Source organism: Apteryx mantelli, chromosome Z (assembly GCF_036417845.1).
Source record: "Apteryx mantelli isolate bAptMan1 chromosome Z, bAptMan1.hap1, whole genome shotgun sequence".
NCBI lineage: Eukaryota > Metazoa > Chordata > Aves > Apterygiformes > Apterygidae > Apteryx > Apteryx mantelli.
Window position 1 is genome coordinate 17,509,596 of NC_090020.1, and position 18,354 is coordinate 17,527,949.

The 18,354-nt window shown below is 43.3% G+C and overlaps 1 protein-coding gene across 1 annotated transcript in view; it reads left to right on the forward strand.

The window, feature by feature from the left end:
- The window catches only part of MUSK (muscle associated receptor tyrosine kinase), a 57,681-nt gene extending 39,743 nt beyond the window's left edge, over nucleotides 1-17,938 (forward strand). The window contains exons 10-17 of the mRNA XM_067315770.1: nucleotides 1,293-1,468; nucleotides 2,375-2,398; nucleotides 6,006-6,094; nucleotides 6,425-6,584; nucleotides 7,917-8,106; nucleotides 8,467-8,658; nucleotides 14,335-14,483; nucleotides 16,751-17,938. Of these exons, the coding sequence (XP_067171871.1) occupies nucleotides 1,293-1,468; nucleotides 2,375-2,398; nucleotides 6,006-6,094; nucleotides 6,425-6,584; nucleotides 7,917-8,106; nucleotides 8,467-8,658; nucleotides 14,335-14,483; nucleotides 16,751-17,427 (1,657 nt within the window). The 3' untranslated portion in view covers nucleotides 17,428-17,938. The remainder of the gene's footprint in view (nucleotides 1-1,292; nucleotides 1,469-2,374; nucleotides 2,399-6,005; nucleotides 6,095-6,424; nucleotides 6,585-7,916; nucleotides 8,107-8,466; nucleotides 8,659-14,334; nucleotides 14,484-16,750) is intronic.
- Nucleotides 17,939-18,354: the final 416 nt, after the last annotated feature.

An 18,354-nucleotide genomic window follows, 5' to 3' on the forward strand; every position in this document is an offset into this window, starting at 1 on the left:
CTGGCTGCGTATTGGCTCTTACAGAAGTGAGGAAGGAAGAAAGCAGCACTGGCCAAAGCCAGTGCAGGTTAGCTGGGCCTTCGGCTGCTTGGTATGCAGACATGAAGACATCTGTTGCAGCTGCTAAAGAGCTCCTGTCCTCTCACCATGCTGAAAGTCCTAACAGCCTCAGTCCTTCAGGGGTCATGATGCCGTCAATGTTTGCAGTGTTGGCAGCTATCGCTAATGCTCATTTTCATCTGCCCTTGCCAAACTGTTGGTAGACAAGCAGAGAGATTACATCAGCCCACCAGGTGGTATTTTTGGTTAAAACCTTCGTTGTGATAGTATCTTCCTGCATCAGTGTGTCCACTCCCAATTGGGCCAACCGGCGTGGACGTTGGGAAGGACAGGCATCTGCTGAGGACTTCAGAGGAGTTCAGCAGAAGTTGTCCCTACATGCCACCTCAAAGTGGTTTTACAACCCAGGCTCTTGAAAACAAATAAATAAATACATAAACAGCTAATAAATTAACTAATATAACAAACACTCAGACTTTCCCATATTGTAACAGTTTCAGTTTTTTTCTAGAGCAGGTATTTCTGCCTTTGCTCTCTTCACAAAGCAGCTTCTTATTAAGAAACATTTAAACATGCAGAGAACCTCTTTTCAATGAATGTTTCACATTTTTAGGGAGGTACTACATTAGGTAGGAGATAGTATGGTCTCTTATTTTAGCAGGCACTGTAGAAAGTTTTGCTGCAGATAGGTCACAGATGAAAAAGAGAAACATGTCTGTGGAGAAAAGAAGAAAGTTGGGTGGGTGTTTGTGTGAGTTTAAAAATATGGGCAAATATTTAGCTTAGAAAGATTAAGCAGTGCAGCTCATCTGTCTTTATTGCACAGTACTTTTATGTACAATTTATGGAAGACAGGTGAAATTTTTAGAATGGACAGAAAAATGCTCAGCTCACACCCAGATGTGTTGTATTACTAGAAGGTGCTGACAAATACATAGGAAAAGATGGGAATGAATATTCCTCACAGACTATGATGTGTGTGGCATTTTGAGCATAACCCAGCTTCATTAAAAGTGTAGCTTTGAGGGTTTCCTGAAGGAAGCTGTTACATTTTATGCAGAGTTTCCTTTGCAGTTTACGAGCCAGACAGAGTCTCAGCTGTCTTAGACAAGCATAGCCCCATTTGTGGATTTCTGTCAGCCCACATAACCCCCGCACACCACTGCTGAATGCAGCAATTGTTATCAAGCCATTGACCGCTGTATTTCACTGTTTTTTGCAAAATAATGTAGAGAGAATTGCCTTGCTGTAAAGGATCTCTACTGCTTTAAGGAATGGCTCTCAATGGAGGAAAACTCACAGAAGGGGATTTACAAACCGGGGCTGATGCTGCTCACTCTTCCTGAATGCAACAGGCTGCCCAGCCTGCACCAGGACCCCAGCGCCTGCACCAGGATCCCTTTCTTTGGTAACGGGCCACGCGCTGCCACTCCTCTGCGTAGCGGCTTTCCAAGCAAGGGAAGCAGGAAGGAGGGGACCGCACTCGCGGATGCTGCTGGGAGACCAGGCCCAAGTGGCGGATGGGATGAAGCTCTGTGGCTCTGGTGTCGGCCGGCTCTGTGGCCACTGTGTCCCCGTCGTTGCCCTGCCTGGGGGAGCTTCCCCAGCTCAGGGGACCTCTCTCTGCTTCCCTTGCCTCCAACTGCAACCGGGGGAAAGTCCTGGTGCAGTGGGAGGCTGCAGGGATCCTGGAGGGGATCCCTCCTTTGGGAGCAGGAGCTGCCTGGGGAGTCCTTGTCAGGGGAGATCTGGCTCATGGAGGCTGTCAAGGGAAGAAGAGACCTGACAGATTTTATTTGGGATCCGAGTGGTGTGAGTCAGCCCTGCACTTGTGCTGGGGTGTGTTTGCGTACTAAACTGTGGCACCTGCACTGCCTTCTAATAAGCAAGACAATGACTGTGAAGGGTGAAATTTACAACTAAAATAAAAGCTGACCTATTCCTCAGTAGCGGTTGTTATGGCTGGAAGAGGTGCGCAAAGTGAACGCCATCCTGCCAGCATCTGTGCATTACCCTGCAACAGCATCATCAGCTGTTTGCCTATTTGATTCAATGAGGATGTGGAAAAAAATACCCCTCAAAATTCCCTTCTAAACCTGGCTCTGTACTTGAGAGAAACTGGGGTCATAACATCCTTGTTGCCAAAATCAGTTTTAGCAATGGCAAGATTGCTGTCTGGGTACCATCACAAAGACACAAGCCACTGGGGCTCTGCTGGCAGGGAACTTTTCCCCACTTCCATGCTCCTTAAACAAGTGCTCAGTTATCACCTTCAGGATGACACCTCTTAACAGCTTGTTTTTTCTTTTTACAGATTTTAAGAAGGAGAATATAACCAGTAAGTAGGATGTTAGATCTAGAGTTTGGGTCTGATATTTTTGTTTAAGGTGCAATATTGCTAATATTGATAGCATTTTTGTGTTTTGTTCTGGGTCTGGCTGGCTGGATTCAGATTTTCACCAGAGAATGCCTGAGCTTTCACATCTAAGACATGGTGAAATAAATTTCCAGCTCCCTGGTGTTTGGGGAAAACATGGCCTGCTAAGCATTGAAGGCAGTTATGGAGGAACGATATTTTTACCTAGTACCCCTTGGCTGTTCTCCCATCTTTCCAACCACTGGTTCTAGTGTTGCTATACCCATTTGATATCTCTGATACTGTTACCTTGGTCATTTAGGTCTTATGTGCTCTTACTGAACATATAATATGCTATTACTTAGGTGCAGCTGGCCTTACAAGGCTTTATTCCCCCAAAGACCCCAGCAGTATGCTCTAGTTATCTCTGAAGTTTGGCCATTTCTCGCGTGACTCCCCCTTCACCACCTGTGAGATCCAGCCGTCCCTCACAGCACTGTCTGTAACTTTTGTCAGCCTCTCTCATTGTTACTGGTCATGTCTGGCAATTTCTGATGTCAAATCCCATAGTCTTCCATGTCCTGTTGACATAGATAAATCCCTGGCCAGGGCCTCGTCACCTGCTGGCAGCCCAAATGAAAACCATCTGAACTAGAGAGCACATGGACAGAACAAAGCCAATTTCAGACCTTGAAAGGATCATGAAGTTACCCTTGCGAATTTGTGGTTTTGCTGAATGCACAAGGACTGCCTATACTGAAGGCATTTCACATTAAAGACTTGCTTATTTTGCTTTTGCAGTTTTATCCTTTTATTGGTATTTTGATCTGACATACTGCAAGGGCCTGTCTTTTGCGTTGGCTGAAGCGTGCACATTCAGCTCTTCAAACTGCATTTTAAAGCTTGACCATTGAATTTGTCGTTTCAAAAAAATGAAGAACAGTATCTCTCTTCTGTTATGTTTTTGAGCAGGGAATTTCTTGAGATTCTACAGCATTACGTACCCTCTATATAGAAAGAGAACATGAAGAAGGTAAAACTGAGAATTTTTGAGAAGTTTCTTTTATGGGAGGCCTCCATTCTTCAAGGCTTGGCTGCCACACTCAACCCATTGCCCAAACCCCAGGCACCCTGCACTGTACACATCAGAGACCAGTGTTTTAACATCTTGCAGATGCTCCAGCCTCACTAGCCCAACTGTCCCTCTGCTAAAAGCCAATAGCAGTAGTCAGTCCTCTCTCTGGGGAAAAAAACACAAAGGAAGGATGCTGTGAATGGTACTTTCCTGAAACAGTTATAAACTCTTGGGTTTTCGCTTCTAAGTGCCGTGTACTTTTTGCTCAGCTTTAGCAGTATGCTCTCAGGTTGGCATCTCACAGATAGGTACTGCTCAGTGATGAACCAGAAGGACATTATAATAATAACATTTTAGTGATTCTTCTCCTCTCTGTTTTACTTGAGAACCACTGTTAGGTGCACAAAGCTCTGGGACACAAGAGCTGAGTTGTTTGCCAGCTTGCACATTGAAGTTATTCATTAAAGCCCAGTTAAAGAATCTTTATTACTCCCTTTCTTCTCATTGTAATAAGCGTCAATATGAAAGCACCTTTATTTCCCTGCCCTCTATGGACACAGGGATGCTTTCCTAGTGTTGCTTTTGCCCCTAAAGCCCTCCACATTGCTCCTCAAAGAAGTCACACTGATGCTTGTTTCAGTCTTGTGGCAGAAGCACCAAATCAGAGTTCATGATCATAATGGAAGGTTAAAATTTTTCCATGTTGGCTACCAGCTGAGTGAAGAGACAGGTTTCAAGTATTGCTCTCCTTGCCTTTGAATGGGAGACATTTAAAATGCTTGGCTCAGACACAAGTGTTTTCAGGCAGCCTAACAAGCTTTGTGGAGCTAGGGTCGCTGGCCACATGTGTGCTGTTAGCTCGTTGTGTGTGTGAGGTACAACACAGTAGCTTAAATGCCAGTCAGAGTAGCCCAAGTTAATGTCACCTTGCATTTGTGAGGGGCTAAGCACGCTCATGGTGTTTGCTGTTGTTCCTAAACTGACGTGCTTCCGCTTGTTGGACTACAAGGACTTACTTGATCCTGTGTTTGAGCTCAGTTGCACAGTGCAGACATCATCATGGTGATGTTTCTACATACTCATGGGCAGTGACTGGGCCTGATGGAAATGCAGAAAGCTATGGGTCTGTAGAAGACCTATAACTGCAATAATGAATGCAGTGAATGCTTCAAGATGAAAAGAGCAGGTAGTCATCATACTGCATTTTGATTTATTCTAGCATCGCCTTTTACACTGGTCCTTAAAGGAATGTTCAGCTACTCTAAACAAGCATCTCATTACAACTACAGCCCTACAAAAAATAAATCAACCATGTCCCTCCTACAGAAGAAACTGTACAATCTGCTCAGATAAAATAAAGTGTACCCACAGCTTTTGTCTGAAACTTGGATCACGCCTTGGACAAATCTTTTTTGAAGCTTAAAAAGATGTGCTTAAAATTCAAAACTTTAATTTAGAACAGAACAGATACCATCCTGTTTTCCATTTTCTGAGCTGCAAGTTTAAGAATATATATAAAGTGCAAAAAAAAGTTATGTGACAGTGCTTGCTGGCTTACTAATTTATCTAACAAGGTTAATAATGCAACACTGAATATATGGACTGTAATGCATGACAACAACCAGAATGTTAGCCCAAGATCAACAGAATTTCCATAAAATTTACTAGCACATGTTTAAGTGTGTGAGGCTGTATCTCCTCTATTGTCACTCCTGCTGCATAAATTATGCCAGCATGCATTAAACTCTCCTGTAAGGGCAGATCATGTCTACATTTTTGTCTTGGGAGCATATTCTTGCAATAAAAATCCTCTCAAGACTTCCTGCTTGCCTTTTTTGCAGCCTTTGTAAGATTTGGATATGGAATGTGAACTATGTGAACATCCTTCATTATAAATAACATTATTTTATGCTTATACTATCCCTTCAGAGTTGTAGTTCATTTTGTAGTAGCGTTTTCCATACATGCCAAAAACCACAGTGTGTCTCCAGATATTCAGGCTAAGAAGACAAGTGCTGATAGAGGAGTATCACAATAGGACCTGATTATTTCCTGCCCCCTGCTACCTACCCCAGGAGTTTAGGTAGCTTCTTGCTACTGTCCTGTAAATGTGCAGGATGTGAATTGTGAAACTAATGTTGCAATATGCCTGCTGTCTTTGGCTTGCTTTGGCACTGGCTGCATTAAATGTGGGTCTGTGCTGCATTTTGTGCATGAAAGCACAGTGACCTGGGTAGACACAGTGATTGTCACAAGCACACAGCTTGGTTAGTCTGCAAGAGCTCCACTTCCCTCTTTGGAGTTTTATCAGATTTAATCTTCGGTATTGAGCTCAGAATCATTTAAGTGTGAACAGAAGGCTAAATAGTCTCTTGACTGCTGTTGTCTTTTCTGCATGTCAAATCTGCTGCTAATTGTCACTTGTTCTCATGTAATGACACGACATTTACACTTGCGAGTCCCTGCTGCAGGATGAGGTCTCAGGTGGCTTGTCCGCATGTTGTTTCTCCCCAGGGACTTGCTACAGCGGCAATGGCCGGTTCTACCAGGGCATGGCCAACGTCACGGCCTCCGGCATCCCCTGCCAGAAATGGAGTGACCAGGTGCGCAACAGTGTGTGACCCACCAAATGGAGTGCTGTGCTTGAGATCTGCTTTTCTAAAGAGCTTACCAGAGCTGGGCAGTCCAGTCCCATTGACAGAACTGGGTTAACAGCAGGCTGCCTTCATGCTTGCATTGACTGGTGTTTCACAGTCTCAGTAGTTTGAACTGAGAGTTACCCCTTCCCATCACAAGATGCATTCTCAGTGATTCTTGCAAGCTACTACAAAGCTGTTTTGCTTCTTCCTTTCTTTCTTTGTTCCTTTTTTTCTTTTAATACCAGCAGGAAAAATTATAGTCAGATACCAATGCAATTTATTTCCTCCCACAAGGTTCCTCACTTACACAGAAGGACTCCTCAGGTCTTCCCTGAGCTGTCTGACGCAGAGAATTACTGCCGTAATCCCGGAGGTGAAAACGAACGTCCCTGGTGTTATACAAAAGACCCATCTGTGAACTGGGAATACTGCAGCGTGTCTCCTTGTGGAGATGGTAAGAATCTCTAATTTGTGATAGGTACCACAGTTGTTGTTTTGGGACCACGTAGGGTCTTGGCGTCCTCAGTGTCACACCATGAACTTCAAGGCCATACTAATTTATTCTGACTGCTGGATTTGGTCAACACTGTTTCTTCTCAAAGAGCCACCCAGCATCTTTAACCGGGAGGTGTAATACTCATTTTACAGTTGGGGAAAGGAAGACGGAGAAATTGAATAACTTGCCCCTGATTACATTAAGGCCAAAGGATCAATTTAAATTTGCTGTGCATTTTGCATTGTGAGAAATGAATTGGCCCCAAACGTGTTTTAAGGAAAAGGCAAGATTTAAGGCACCTGAAATATTTTGTAAAGTTGTTTTGCCTTTTGATGATTTTCTCAATAAAAACAAATCCTAACTAAAAAAATTTTTGAAAAAGATGGAAACATTTTCTTTTTGTGATGTTGAAACCAAGCCTTTCTATTATTTCTTTTTCAAAGAACAATTGTTTCAAAACATATTTCATTAAAATATGCATTTTTAGGATCTCAAGACTTGGAAATAAGACAATTCCACCTGGACAGAGAATAGAGGTGTTGTGGGCTTAAGGGAACACAAGTCAGCACCAGTTTAGCAGACCTTAAAAAAGAATAATTTAATAAAATTTCTTTCTATTTTCAGTGATTGCATACACAAATTAGCAGTTTCTAGGATGGGTCAAAAATACTCAGCAGGTGGCTGAATGGTGGCTGACTTGAATAATGATTTTTTTCTAAAGGTATTCAGTCAAATTTACTATTTTACAGTAATTTACCATATTTGGACCCATGAAGGCATTGAGGTGCAAATTGTTGGAGGCAAGGTGGTATTCCAGGATATTATCACTGTGGACTTACCTTGCTTTTACAATCCTCCCTGCATGTTCCTTGTGGGATGCATGATACTGTGTGGTGCGGATCTCTGATCCTTCCCCATGCAAACGTTGTTATATCTGAACATTTTTCGAGACCATCAAGTGTGATCTCCCACTTGTAATTCTTACAAACTGTCTGATTCCTTATCAAATCATGGGGATTAAAGCCTTGTCTTGGGAATTGTGTCTTGGTCATTACCAGATCCTGGATTTTCATGTTCGGCAGGCAAGCAGGGATTTTGCTTCCTTTAAACCTAGCGCCTTTCCCTGCGCACCTCCCCCCCGCCACCCAACTATGATCCTCTTGCGAGGTCATACTGTTATATCTATAAAGTTACAGTAATCTCAGGACAACAGACTGATTCCATAAGCACCTCTTTAGGGAAAGCCCTGTAGACTAAAAGAAGAATAACCTGATTTTGTTTTCATTACAGCATCATTATCATTAGGAACAAGAAAACCAAACGGAGAGACTCCAGATTTCCCCCTTCCTCCTCCCTTTTCCCCTACCTACTCCATGACTGTTATCATTTCGATCATCTCCAGCTTTGCCCTGATAGTGATCCTTGCTATTGTCACCCTGATTTGCTGCCGTAGGCGAAAGCAATGGAAAAACAAAAAGAGGTAAGGGTCAGGACTTAATTCAAGGCTACAGATTCTGTTTTGAAATGGAGTTTGCCTCCAGACCTAGACTACTGACTGAGAGCATAGTCCAACTAGCTCTTGGTTAGGTGAGCAGCCCTCCCTTCGTCTGTTGCAATGCCAGAGCAAGCGCTTGTAAGTTGCTCCTGTATCAGAGCAGAAGTTGACCTGGTGGCTATTTTGGGGGTATAGCGTGACACCCTGGGCCAAGGCTTTGTCAGCAGCCCCACTGCAGCTCCTTTTTCCATTCTGGAAGAAACCAACCCCAGAGGAGATGCCAAAAGCTATCTCCTGGCAGGGGAGTGTGTGCACACTGACCTAACAACTGCTCCATCATTTCAGGGAGTCAGAAACGCCAACACTCACCACTCTGCCCTCTGAACTCCTGTTGGACAGACTGCACCCCAACCCTATGTACCAGCGGATGCCCCTTCTGCTCAATCCAAAATTACTCAGCCTGGAGTATCCACGGAACAATATTGAATACGTGAGAGATATTGGTGAAGGAGCATTTGGCAGAGTCTTCCAAGCAAGGTAAGGGGCCTGTGTGGGAGTCCTCCCTACCTAGAGGTACTGGGGAAAAACAGCAGTTGACCAGCTGTTTTCTGAAAACCAGAAATCTTCTGTTCTTTTACTTGAACTACGCAGAGAAACAAACTATTCAAACAAAAATCAGACACATATGGTAGAAGGACCATTTGGTAAAACTCAGACTTAATTGTTTCTGTTGTTCACTGCTTTCCATTGATAATTGCTAAGCTTTTGTCACAGATGCCCTGTTCTTCTGTCTAGTAGATACAGTGTCTCACTCACATACCAAAGTCTGGAGTAAATACTCAGCTAAGTTTGTCATGCCTGTTTTTGCCAAGAGTATTGCCTGTAAAATGTCACCTATTGGGAAATTCTTATATTTTCCAGTATTTGCAAATTGTCAGTGTGTACTGTCCTACATTACAAAGTCAACACTGGCCAATAATTACCACAGAGGTCAATGTGTCATGCTGCAGTTAGGTCCTGACACAGTTTCCATTTAATTCAGTGGCAAAACCAAATCCAACCAAACCAAAAAATCCCCTAAAAACCCAGCCCGCTTAGGCCAACCTCTTTTTCTGCCCTTGTTACTTACTCAATCTGCATTTTTGGAATTCACAGCCGTTGTTGCCTGTTTTAAGTTTAAGGACTTAGATGTGATCCCAGTTCTGTTGAATCTCATAGGAGTTGAGATCATTCCCTTCTTCAAAGGTGAAAACCCAGAGAAGAGCTCAGTCCTGCTTAGACTGATGTGGATGGAGGGACTCTTGTTAGTCTCAACGGAGTCTGTAATTTCAGCAGGATAGCCTTAGGCCAACACTGGCATTCATGAAAAATCCCATCCTAAAATTAGTGAAAGAAGGTGGACAGGCTGTACCGTTTAGTTTTTGCTGGGCTGGTTTGTCTTTTCTTTGTCCTTTCATAGCTGATGAGTATGTGATGTATCCAGAATGTAGCATGGCTGATTTTTTCACCATATCTGGAGTAGTGTGTGATAACAAAGAAAATACAGGGAAATATCAGAGTCCTAACATGGACTCTGGTATGCGTTATATGGCCCTAACATGGGCCAGGACCTACTTGGTGGAACAGCTCCCATTGACTTCAACGTCAAGGGACTTTTCTTGCAAGGAGCAGTCACCAGAGCAGATACTTTCAATGTTTATAGTTATACTGTTGACATATCTATTAGGAAGTGAATTATACACAGGTTAAATCTGTTAGAGGGGGGAACAATTTCAATAGATGTGACAGATTTTTTTTTTAATGAAGGGATATGGAAGAAATGCAGGCATACTTTTCTTTAATATAGAGAGAGCTAAAAATAACAAAGTTTAAAGGGCACACAGTGGGAAAATCACAGATGCTTAGCCCGTGATTGATTGTTAACTTGGATGGCTAAGTTGAATGCACTTGAAGTTGAATCAAGAACAAAGCATGCTGGTATGGTGTCACAGCTGTGCTCTGGACACTGTATGTGAGCCACTCCAGGGATGCAAAACAGCCTTCATCCCAGGTTATCTGACTATCTAAGATCTAAAAAGGGCATTTGGTACACTCTGCTGAATGTTGGCTTCTGCCTGTCACAATGGGTATCTTCACCACACTGCAGAAATGCAAGCAGGACACACAGTCTTTGTGCCAAATGCTACATCAGGAATTTAAATAGAATTTAGGTGCTGCACAGACCTTTCTGAACTGGCCTCTGTATGGAAATGACTCTAATGACTCTCACCCATATTGAACAGAACCCCTCAAAGGCCATTCAGATGTCATTAAAGCTTTGAGTTAAGCAAGTGTTAAAGTTGTGTAGAGACCTTTCGTGTGGGTTTAAACTACCCCAATTCTGCTTTTCCTTTTAAAGAAACCTTTTTGCTATTATTAATGGAAACCTGGAGAAAAAGAAAAAAAAAAAAGCAACACATCTTATCAGCCAGCTTTTGCACACTGGAGAGTACTATACCTTGGGATCATGTGTTCTCTGTGGCTCAGGGAACGAGCTACAGAAGCATTGCTTCTCAGGAGCTTCTTTTTTGTTATTAATATCTCCATTGAAAGTACCTCTGGAGCCTCCTATTTCCAGGGAAAATTTAAGTCACTGGCATTTCTGTGCATGGCTGGCACATCAGAAGAGACTGCTACGCTAACACCTAGTAGCACCAGCTGTGCATCCCTCTAGGTCACTGAAGCTATCACAACTTAAATTGTTGCCTTTTCACCTCAGATGAATAAAATGTACTCATCTACGTGTGTTAAATGGACATCTCAGACTAAGTTTAGCAACCCTTTTTTACTTCTCCTAGTATAATGTTTCATCCCTGTAAACATAGCTCTGCACATAGTGCCAGCAATGCTTTGCCAGTTGGCTTGCTTTAAATCCTGATTCAGTGTTTACTTACTCCTGGGTCAAGCAACATGTTAGGACAGGAAGTGACTGGCTATTATTTACTAGCTACTTCTGAAAGGCTGCCATTTTCACTAAGAACTAATTCCCACTGGAAAGGATGAGGAAGTAACCAGTTACCTTAACAGATGTCTTTGAAACAAGATTAGGGACCTGGCTCAAGTCAGTCCCAATTGGGTTGTGGTCGCCAGTTCAAGATCTTCTACTAGGGGGGAAACTGCCTTTACCCTCATGCACCATCAGTGCACAATGAGTAGCTTTCAAGCCCTGTGCAGGTCAACAAGCAGATTTCTCCCAGAGCTGAATCTGTGTGATCTAGCCCAAGCCTGAAGCCCAAGACTGCCTAAAACCCTGGAGGTGAGGTCTTTGTCAGCAATTCAGCTCCGCAGGCCTGCTGGGACCCTTCTGCAAAGTCACAGCTCTTCATCCACGTGAGAGGCAAGGATGTCCCTAGGGCCCAACTAGGGCGTGGAAAGACAGTCAAAGGTCAGGATGGCAGGGGTTTCTCTACCATAGATGTCCTCATTTTCTTTTCAAGTGCAAAGGGTATTTCTTTGACCTGCTGTCTCAAATATAACTGAAAAACAGTGTGGATGTTTATTTTAAAAAGTCCCACAGAAAATCCCCTGCCAATTCAGAGTACTTTCCTGCATATACAATTTTCTCCAAGGGAGAGGGTAAGCGTAGGTCTCTATCAGCCTCAATAGATGTTAACTGCATCATTTAACAGTCTAACATAAGCTACCCAGCTATGATGCTGAGGAAGATGGGAGACAGAACAAAATCTAAAATGCAGATTCATGCTGCTCCTCAATTTTTTGCAGTTACTGCTCTGGAAAGAAAGTCTAACCAGAAATTAGAAGTCAGGTACTCTTTTGTTGATAGAATGGGTGTTTAAATCTCTACTTTCACCACTGGTTAGTTCTTTGAACTGCAGGTACCTAAAAGCCAAATGCTGTCAGTGTTGCACAAATCCATCAATGGGGCAGAAGGCAAGGACAGGTCCTCTGTCCTGTCCACTGCCATGCAAAAACAGTGTAAGTATTTTGCCTAAGCATTTAGGAAATCATTAGAGAGGAAACCTAATGTCATTTCTGCTGATGTTTCCTAGTTCTAGAATAAAATTATCTATTGTCTACAAAATAGTCCATGTTCTGGCCTGGAGCATGAATTCTCCTGTTTAATTTCAGCTGTAGCAGCTTTGCATTACTCCCCTGCAAATGTATCTCTAGCACATTCTGCAAAGACTGTCTTTTGGGCACCAAAGGGCTCAACTTCAACAGCTCTCTGCCAAGACTGCTAACAAAGACTCTCTCTGTTCCAGTTCAGTGTGATTTTCCCACATCTGCTAATAACTGGATTGAAGTTAGGATATCAGTTCTTGCGGGTGAAATCTTTCACTGTTGCCTAAGGCTCAGCAAAAGACTGTGTGCAGCTTATTCTCATTTAGATTCCACTTAGGTTGGTTTATGCTGCTTGATTTCAGTGATGGATAGATGGATGGATGTACTTCAAGCTTTGGCCTAGGGTGAATTTCTCCCTCCAAAGCATGCAATATGAAGCTGTGCCTGCCCCTTGTTTTGGCATAGCACTAACTCTGCTAGCTAGTGATGAGTTGTAATCTACAATGAGGCTGCATGGAAGAGATAAACTTTCACCTCTTTTCATTTTTAAATACTCTGCTGGGTGCTTCAGAGTATTGCTGCTGACTTTCTCAAGCACAGAGATTTAGCAGCAGTTGGTACATGAGAAGACTTCTCCCCTCTTGCTAGACTGGAAGCTCACTCCCAGCAGAGGGGAAAAACAAAAGACATTTTGCTTTAATGGGGCAGTAGCAAACAAATGTGGAGTCTGTTGCTCTGCTCCCTCATGCTGGACCTCCTCACCCAAACGTCTCAGCAGCAATCTGGCTGCTGGCTAGATTCCTTTCCAGATGGGCATCCTGCCATCTTCTGACATTTGACATTTATAGTATCCAAGTGCATCTGTTGCAACTGCCATATGTCTGGAGTAGATGACAGGGAAACTGGAAGTTTGCTTTGGAAATCGGAACCTCCTCTTGGGGCTACTGAACAGTAAAATAACCTGGCATTTAAGCAATGGGAAGGCAGTCAGGCCAGTGTAGTAACATGAAACTTAAATAGGTGCCACTTTCTATGGGTTTTGGCTGGTTACCTGTAAGGAGAGTGTTTTAACTACAAGGGGATGACTTCTGCAGGACCCCTGGGAAGAGTTTGGGCAACAAAAATGCTTGTCAGAGGTTTGACACATGTTTGCAGAGTGGAAAGCTAATGTGCTCTGGGAACAGCTATCCCTAAATCTTTGGCAAGTCTGTCTAATTAAATGTGTTTAGGGCAGAGTGACCTTTGGATAAGAAAGCAAAATGAGTCTGTGATTGCTCTAAGTCAGGAAGCTCCGTTTCCTATGGATTTGTGTCAGGAGATAACTAAGCACTAAGTAAAGATTTGCCAGCATCTAACAAGGGTGCATTCACGTATTAAGTTGTTCCTCAGACAGGGCAAGTATATGGTTTGCCTCTTCTGTCCAGCCACCTGTTTCCATAAAACTTGCAGGAACATAGCTGTTTCCCAGACTTCTGCCTCATCCTGTTAAACTCAGCTGAAATTATCCAATGAGTTTGAAAATCATTAGAGTGCAGACACACACAAACATAGACACACAAAGAACAATTGTATAAGTCATTTTCCTTACAAAACCAGGGGAACATATTTTCTGTAATTGTTACTTATACTCTCATAGTAGATGTACCAGTGCCACCATTGTGCCAGATGTGGGACAAGATCCAGTGAAAGATGGCTCTTCTACTTCAACATTTTCATACAAAATACATTTATTTTTGACTCTCAGAAGGCTCCATTATTACACCCCTCAAATGAATGACATAACTGCTTTGGTTCAATGCTGTCCATGCTGCCTTCCATCAGATTTCTGGTATGTCCTCCAACTCAAGCTAGCAGTTATTTATCTAAGCCTGTTTGTAGCCAGTCTTGGTAAAGAGCCTCTAAACAAAAAGAGTAGTAATCAGAAACAGCTATACTGGATTTAGTTCTCCCTGAACTAAGCTAAATATCTCTGTACTGTGCAATGTAGACAGGTCTAAGAGGGAAGGTTGGTCTTTCATGTTCCTTCAGTTAGTGCTGAGGACTTCCAACTTTTTTTTCCTGTCAGCCTGTGATATTTAACACAAACAGAAAACTTTTTTTTGCATGCATCTCTCACTGATACCTTTCCTTTTTTTTCCACCATCCCTCTAGGGCTCCAGGACTGCTGCCTTATGAGCCTTTCACAATGGTGGCAGTGAAAATGCTAAAGGAAGAAGCATCTGCAGACATGCAAGCTGACTTTCAGAGGGAGGCAGCCCTCATGGCAGAATTTGACAATCCGAATATTGTCAAACTTTTAGGTAAGGCTTAATGCAAAAGGCAATGCAGATCTCTTTTACAGGAAAAAATGCCTTTTGCAAAAGAGACAAACTTTTCTATGTGCCACTGCATGCTGTGTTAAATTCTCTACTGGCCCAAGTCTCAAAATGTAGATTTGATGCTACTGCCTTAACAGGAAGGGGCGTTATAATAAACCCTCTTTTTCTTGTGTCAGAATATACCCCTGACCATGCTGCCACATAGCTCTGCTTCCAGTTTAATAGCATTGGCACAAATGTCTTACAGGAAACACACAAGCTTGTTGGAGCTGTGATTTACTTTGTAGATATTTTTTAAAAAAAGGAACAAGTCTTGTTAGCTTTATGGGTCCCACTTACTATTGTGATGTCTGAATACTCACCAGCATTAAAAATCGTAACAACACAAACGAAAAATAAAACCCCAGCCACAAAAACAGCATCTTCTTTCCCCTCCCTTCCCAGCCGAAAGGAAACCCTAGTTTATTGGGCTTTTTAGAAAGTCTTGGCTCCATTGCTCTGCTAATAGGCCATTCTTCTGTTAAGAAAGCTGCTTACCAGGTTTTGTTTCAGTAGATTTTCAGTTTCTGACTGAAGCAGATGTCATTAGCCATCTTCACCTAGCAATCCTGATGTAAGTTGTTGTAGGCAGATCTGATCCTTGTGAACAAGCAGTTGAGGTCTTTATTTATTTCAGTAGGAAGCTCCACAAAGTTTGGAAATATATAAATCCCAGTTTTGGGAAAGCTGGATTAATATAAGTTTTTCAGCAACTGAAAAGAAAAGCAGGAAATACCCCAAACTGTAATAAACATCCTGTTTATTGTCAACACATTTTAAATCAGGAAAGGGCAAAGGAACAGCAATAAACTAGTTTCATATTGTGGGGGTGTGGGGAAATAGCAACGTTGTTGAACACAACTTAGACAATAAAGCTTTTGCATACGTTCCTCATGCTTGTCAGGATCTGATGTTATCACACTGGGAACAGCTGCCTGTTTTTTCTCAAAGATTCAAGTGGTAGATCATCAAAAAGAATTTTGTATTTCACAACAAGTTGGATCACCAGTTACTAAATGATGGCCCTAAGAAAGGAAAACACATACACTTTAAATGCTGGCTTTTGGCAGTAGGCAAGTTAGTAACAGGCATGTTAATAACACAGTATTTTTGCCTGCCTCTTAATATTACTGTGTGCTTACTACAACTGGTTAAAAATTGGGTTTGGAAAGTTATGTATTCAGTTGGTGATCTTTGCACACACCCAAAAAATTAATGCAATGAAAAGAGGCTCTTCTGTTCCAATGCTCTCATATAAGATACGTTTATTACATGCATCTAACTGGTGGTCCTGGTCTGAAACACATGAGTAAGTCATTAGAAAACTTAGAAAAAAGCAAGCCAAACAGTTTCCTACAGACTAATACACTCTCATCAGCTGCAACTGAGTCACAGTAGTCCTACTGCATGGTGAGAGTGGAGCCTTGTACTGATGCAGACCCCCAGTAAAGCTGGTGTAGGGACAAAGATAAACCAGCATGTGCCCACTAGTGGGTGTGTGTTCTGCACCTGTCGCATGGGGAAATCTCTCCTTTCTGATGCCTGGGTCTTTTTCCTTTCTTTCTTTCTTTGAGTATCTGTTATACAAAAGTAATTTCTGCAAAGCACATTTTTGCATGTGCTGTTTTCAAAAACACAGAGGAATTTGGGGTAGGGGTGTCTTTGTTTTTCAAGTATACCATTGAACTCTTGAACATGTGCCTGAAAATGTTTTTCCTGATTATCCCTGAAGTCTACCTATGTATGTATAGCTGCTATACCCATAGCAGTATGAACACACTAATTACAGTAACAAAGCTATTAAAAAATACAGTAGGCAGGACTGAAGAGATTGTTTCTTGAAAGCATGACCTTCCAGTTGCATCTGGGAAAACGTGAGACTCCTGGTAATGCCAATTTAACCAGGACTGGGCTCTTAATTAGATACAGCTCCAAATATGTATCCTCCTCTTTGGATGTCCAGGCAAACCAGGCAGCTACATTGACTTGATTAACATCTCTTACAGAGCTCAGCTTTGGATCACTGGCTGAGGCAGTTTCAAAGGCACAAAGGGACCTGATAGAGGTTAAAGGTGTTTGCATGCTTCACCTTTCCTTCTGCCCCCACATGCATTCCTTGAAAATCTCCCCTTAGTGTAAGGCTTTTTTTTTTTTTTTGGAACCTTCTTTGCTCCCCAAAAGTCCTGTGTGGTGCGTCTGTTTCCTTTCAGGTGTGTGTGCTGTTGGGAAACCGATGTGCCTGCTGTTTGAATACATGGCCTACGGGGATCTTAACGAATACCTGCGTGACCGCTCCCCGCGCAACCTCTGCAGCCTGGTGCACGGCAGCCTGGACACGCGGCTCCGTCTCTCCAACCCCCTGGCCCTGTGCTGCACCAGCCAGCTCTGCATTGCCAAGCAGGTGGCTGCCGGCATGGCCTACCTCTCCGAGCGCAAGTTTGTGCATCGGGATTTGGCCACCAGGAACTGCTTGGTGGGGGAGAACATGGTAGTCAAAATTGCCGATTTTGGTCTCTCGAGGAACATGTATTCGGCAGACTATTACAAGGCGAACGAGAACGATGCCATTCCCATTCGCTGGATGCCCCCCGAGTCCATTTTCTACAACCGCTACACCACGGAGTCCGATGTGTGGGCCTACGGGGTGGTGCTGTGGGAGATCTTCTCCTATGGCATGCAGCCCTACTATGGGATGGCTCATGAGGAGGTCATCTACTACGTGAGGGATGGCAACGTCCTCTCCTGCCCTGACAACTGTCCCCTGGAGCTCTACAACCTGATGCGCCTGTGCTGGAGCAAGCTGCCCTCCGACCGGCCGAGCTTTGCCAGCATCCACCGCATCTTGGAGCGCATGTACGAGAGGGCAGTGGCTGCCGCGCAGGTCTGAGGGGTGCGCTCCAGAGGGCCCTTTCTCCCATGTCCCCTGCCTCGGTGGTGCCGCGTGAGCAGCCGTCAGTGCGAGCAGTGCGAATCGACCCCCGTGGTCGGACGCAATTCGACCTGTGGCAGAGTGAATTCCCAAGGTGCAGCTCTGCACAAGGAGCTCCTGCTGCAGGGCCGGGCCCAACATACTTGATCTGCCAAAGGGAAAGGGAAGAAACTGTCTGTGCTTGAAGGGGCATCTATGAGCCATGGCTACATTAAGGGAAGAGTGCTTTAGGGAGAGCAGAAACAGGTTGTTCCTCTGGCGAGCAAAAAGTTTAGATTGTATCTCCCTAAGGTGGACTATACCTTCCATACCGTAGGACTAATTTCCTGTCACAATGCCTTGTCTCCATCAGGTTAGAGATGATCCTGGCCTTGCTAACTCAGTACTTATATTTGGAATGTCCGGGAGCAAACAGTTCTCCCAGCAAAACAAACCAACATTTTGGTGTCTGCACTTCCCTTCCTAGCAATTGTCTCCATGTACTTTTGCATTTATGCATTTGGCTTTTACCCTTCCTCATACATTTTCAACCATCATCTTAAAAAAAAATAAATCACAGAAGACAAGCCTTTTTTGGATTTTTTTTACTGTTTTCTTTTTGCATATTCACTTCCTTTTATAAAAAAAAGGATGTTTCTGAAGCTATAGGCCGCTTGCTTTTTCCTTTTGACTTCCTCCTTCTCTTTGGCTCTCATGAACATGACTAACAGAAAGAAACAGGACCCCAAAGGACCACCAACAGTGGCCAGTATAACATGTTACAGAGATGAGCAAAGTCCCACGAAATGTAAAGCCTTATATTTTCAAAAGAGGGAAGCCCACAGTGAAGTTCAGAGATAACTTATTTGAATTTTGCCAAGATTTCACCCAAAAGTTTATCTCAAG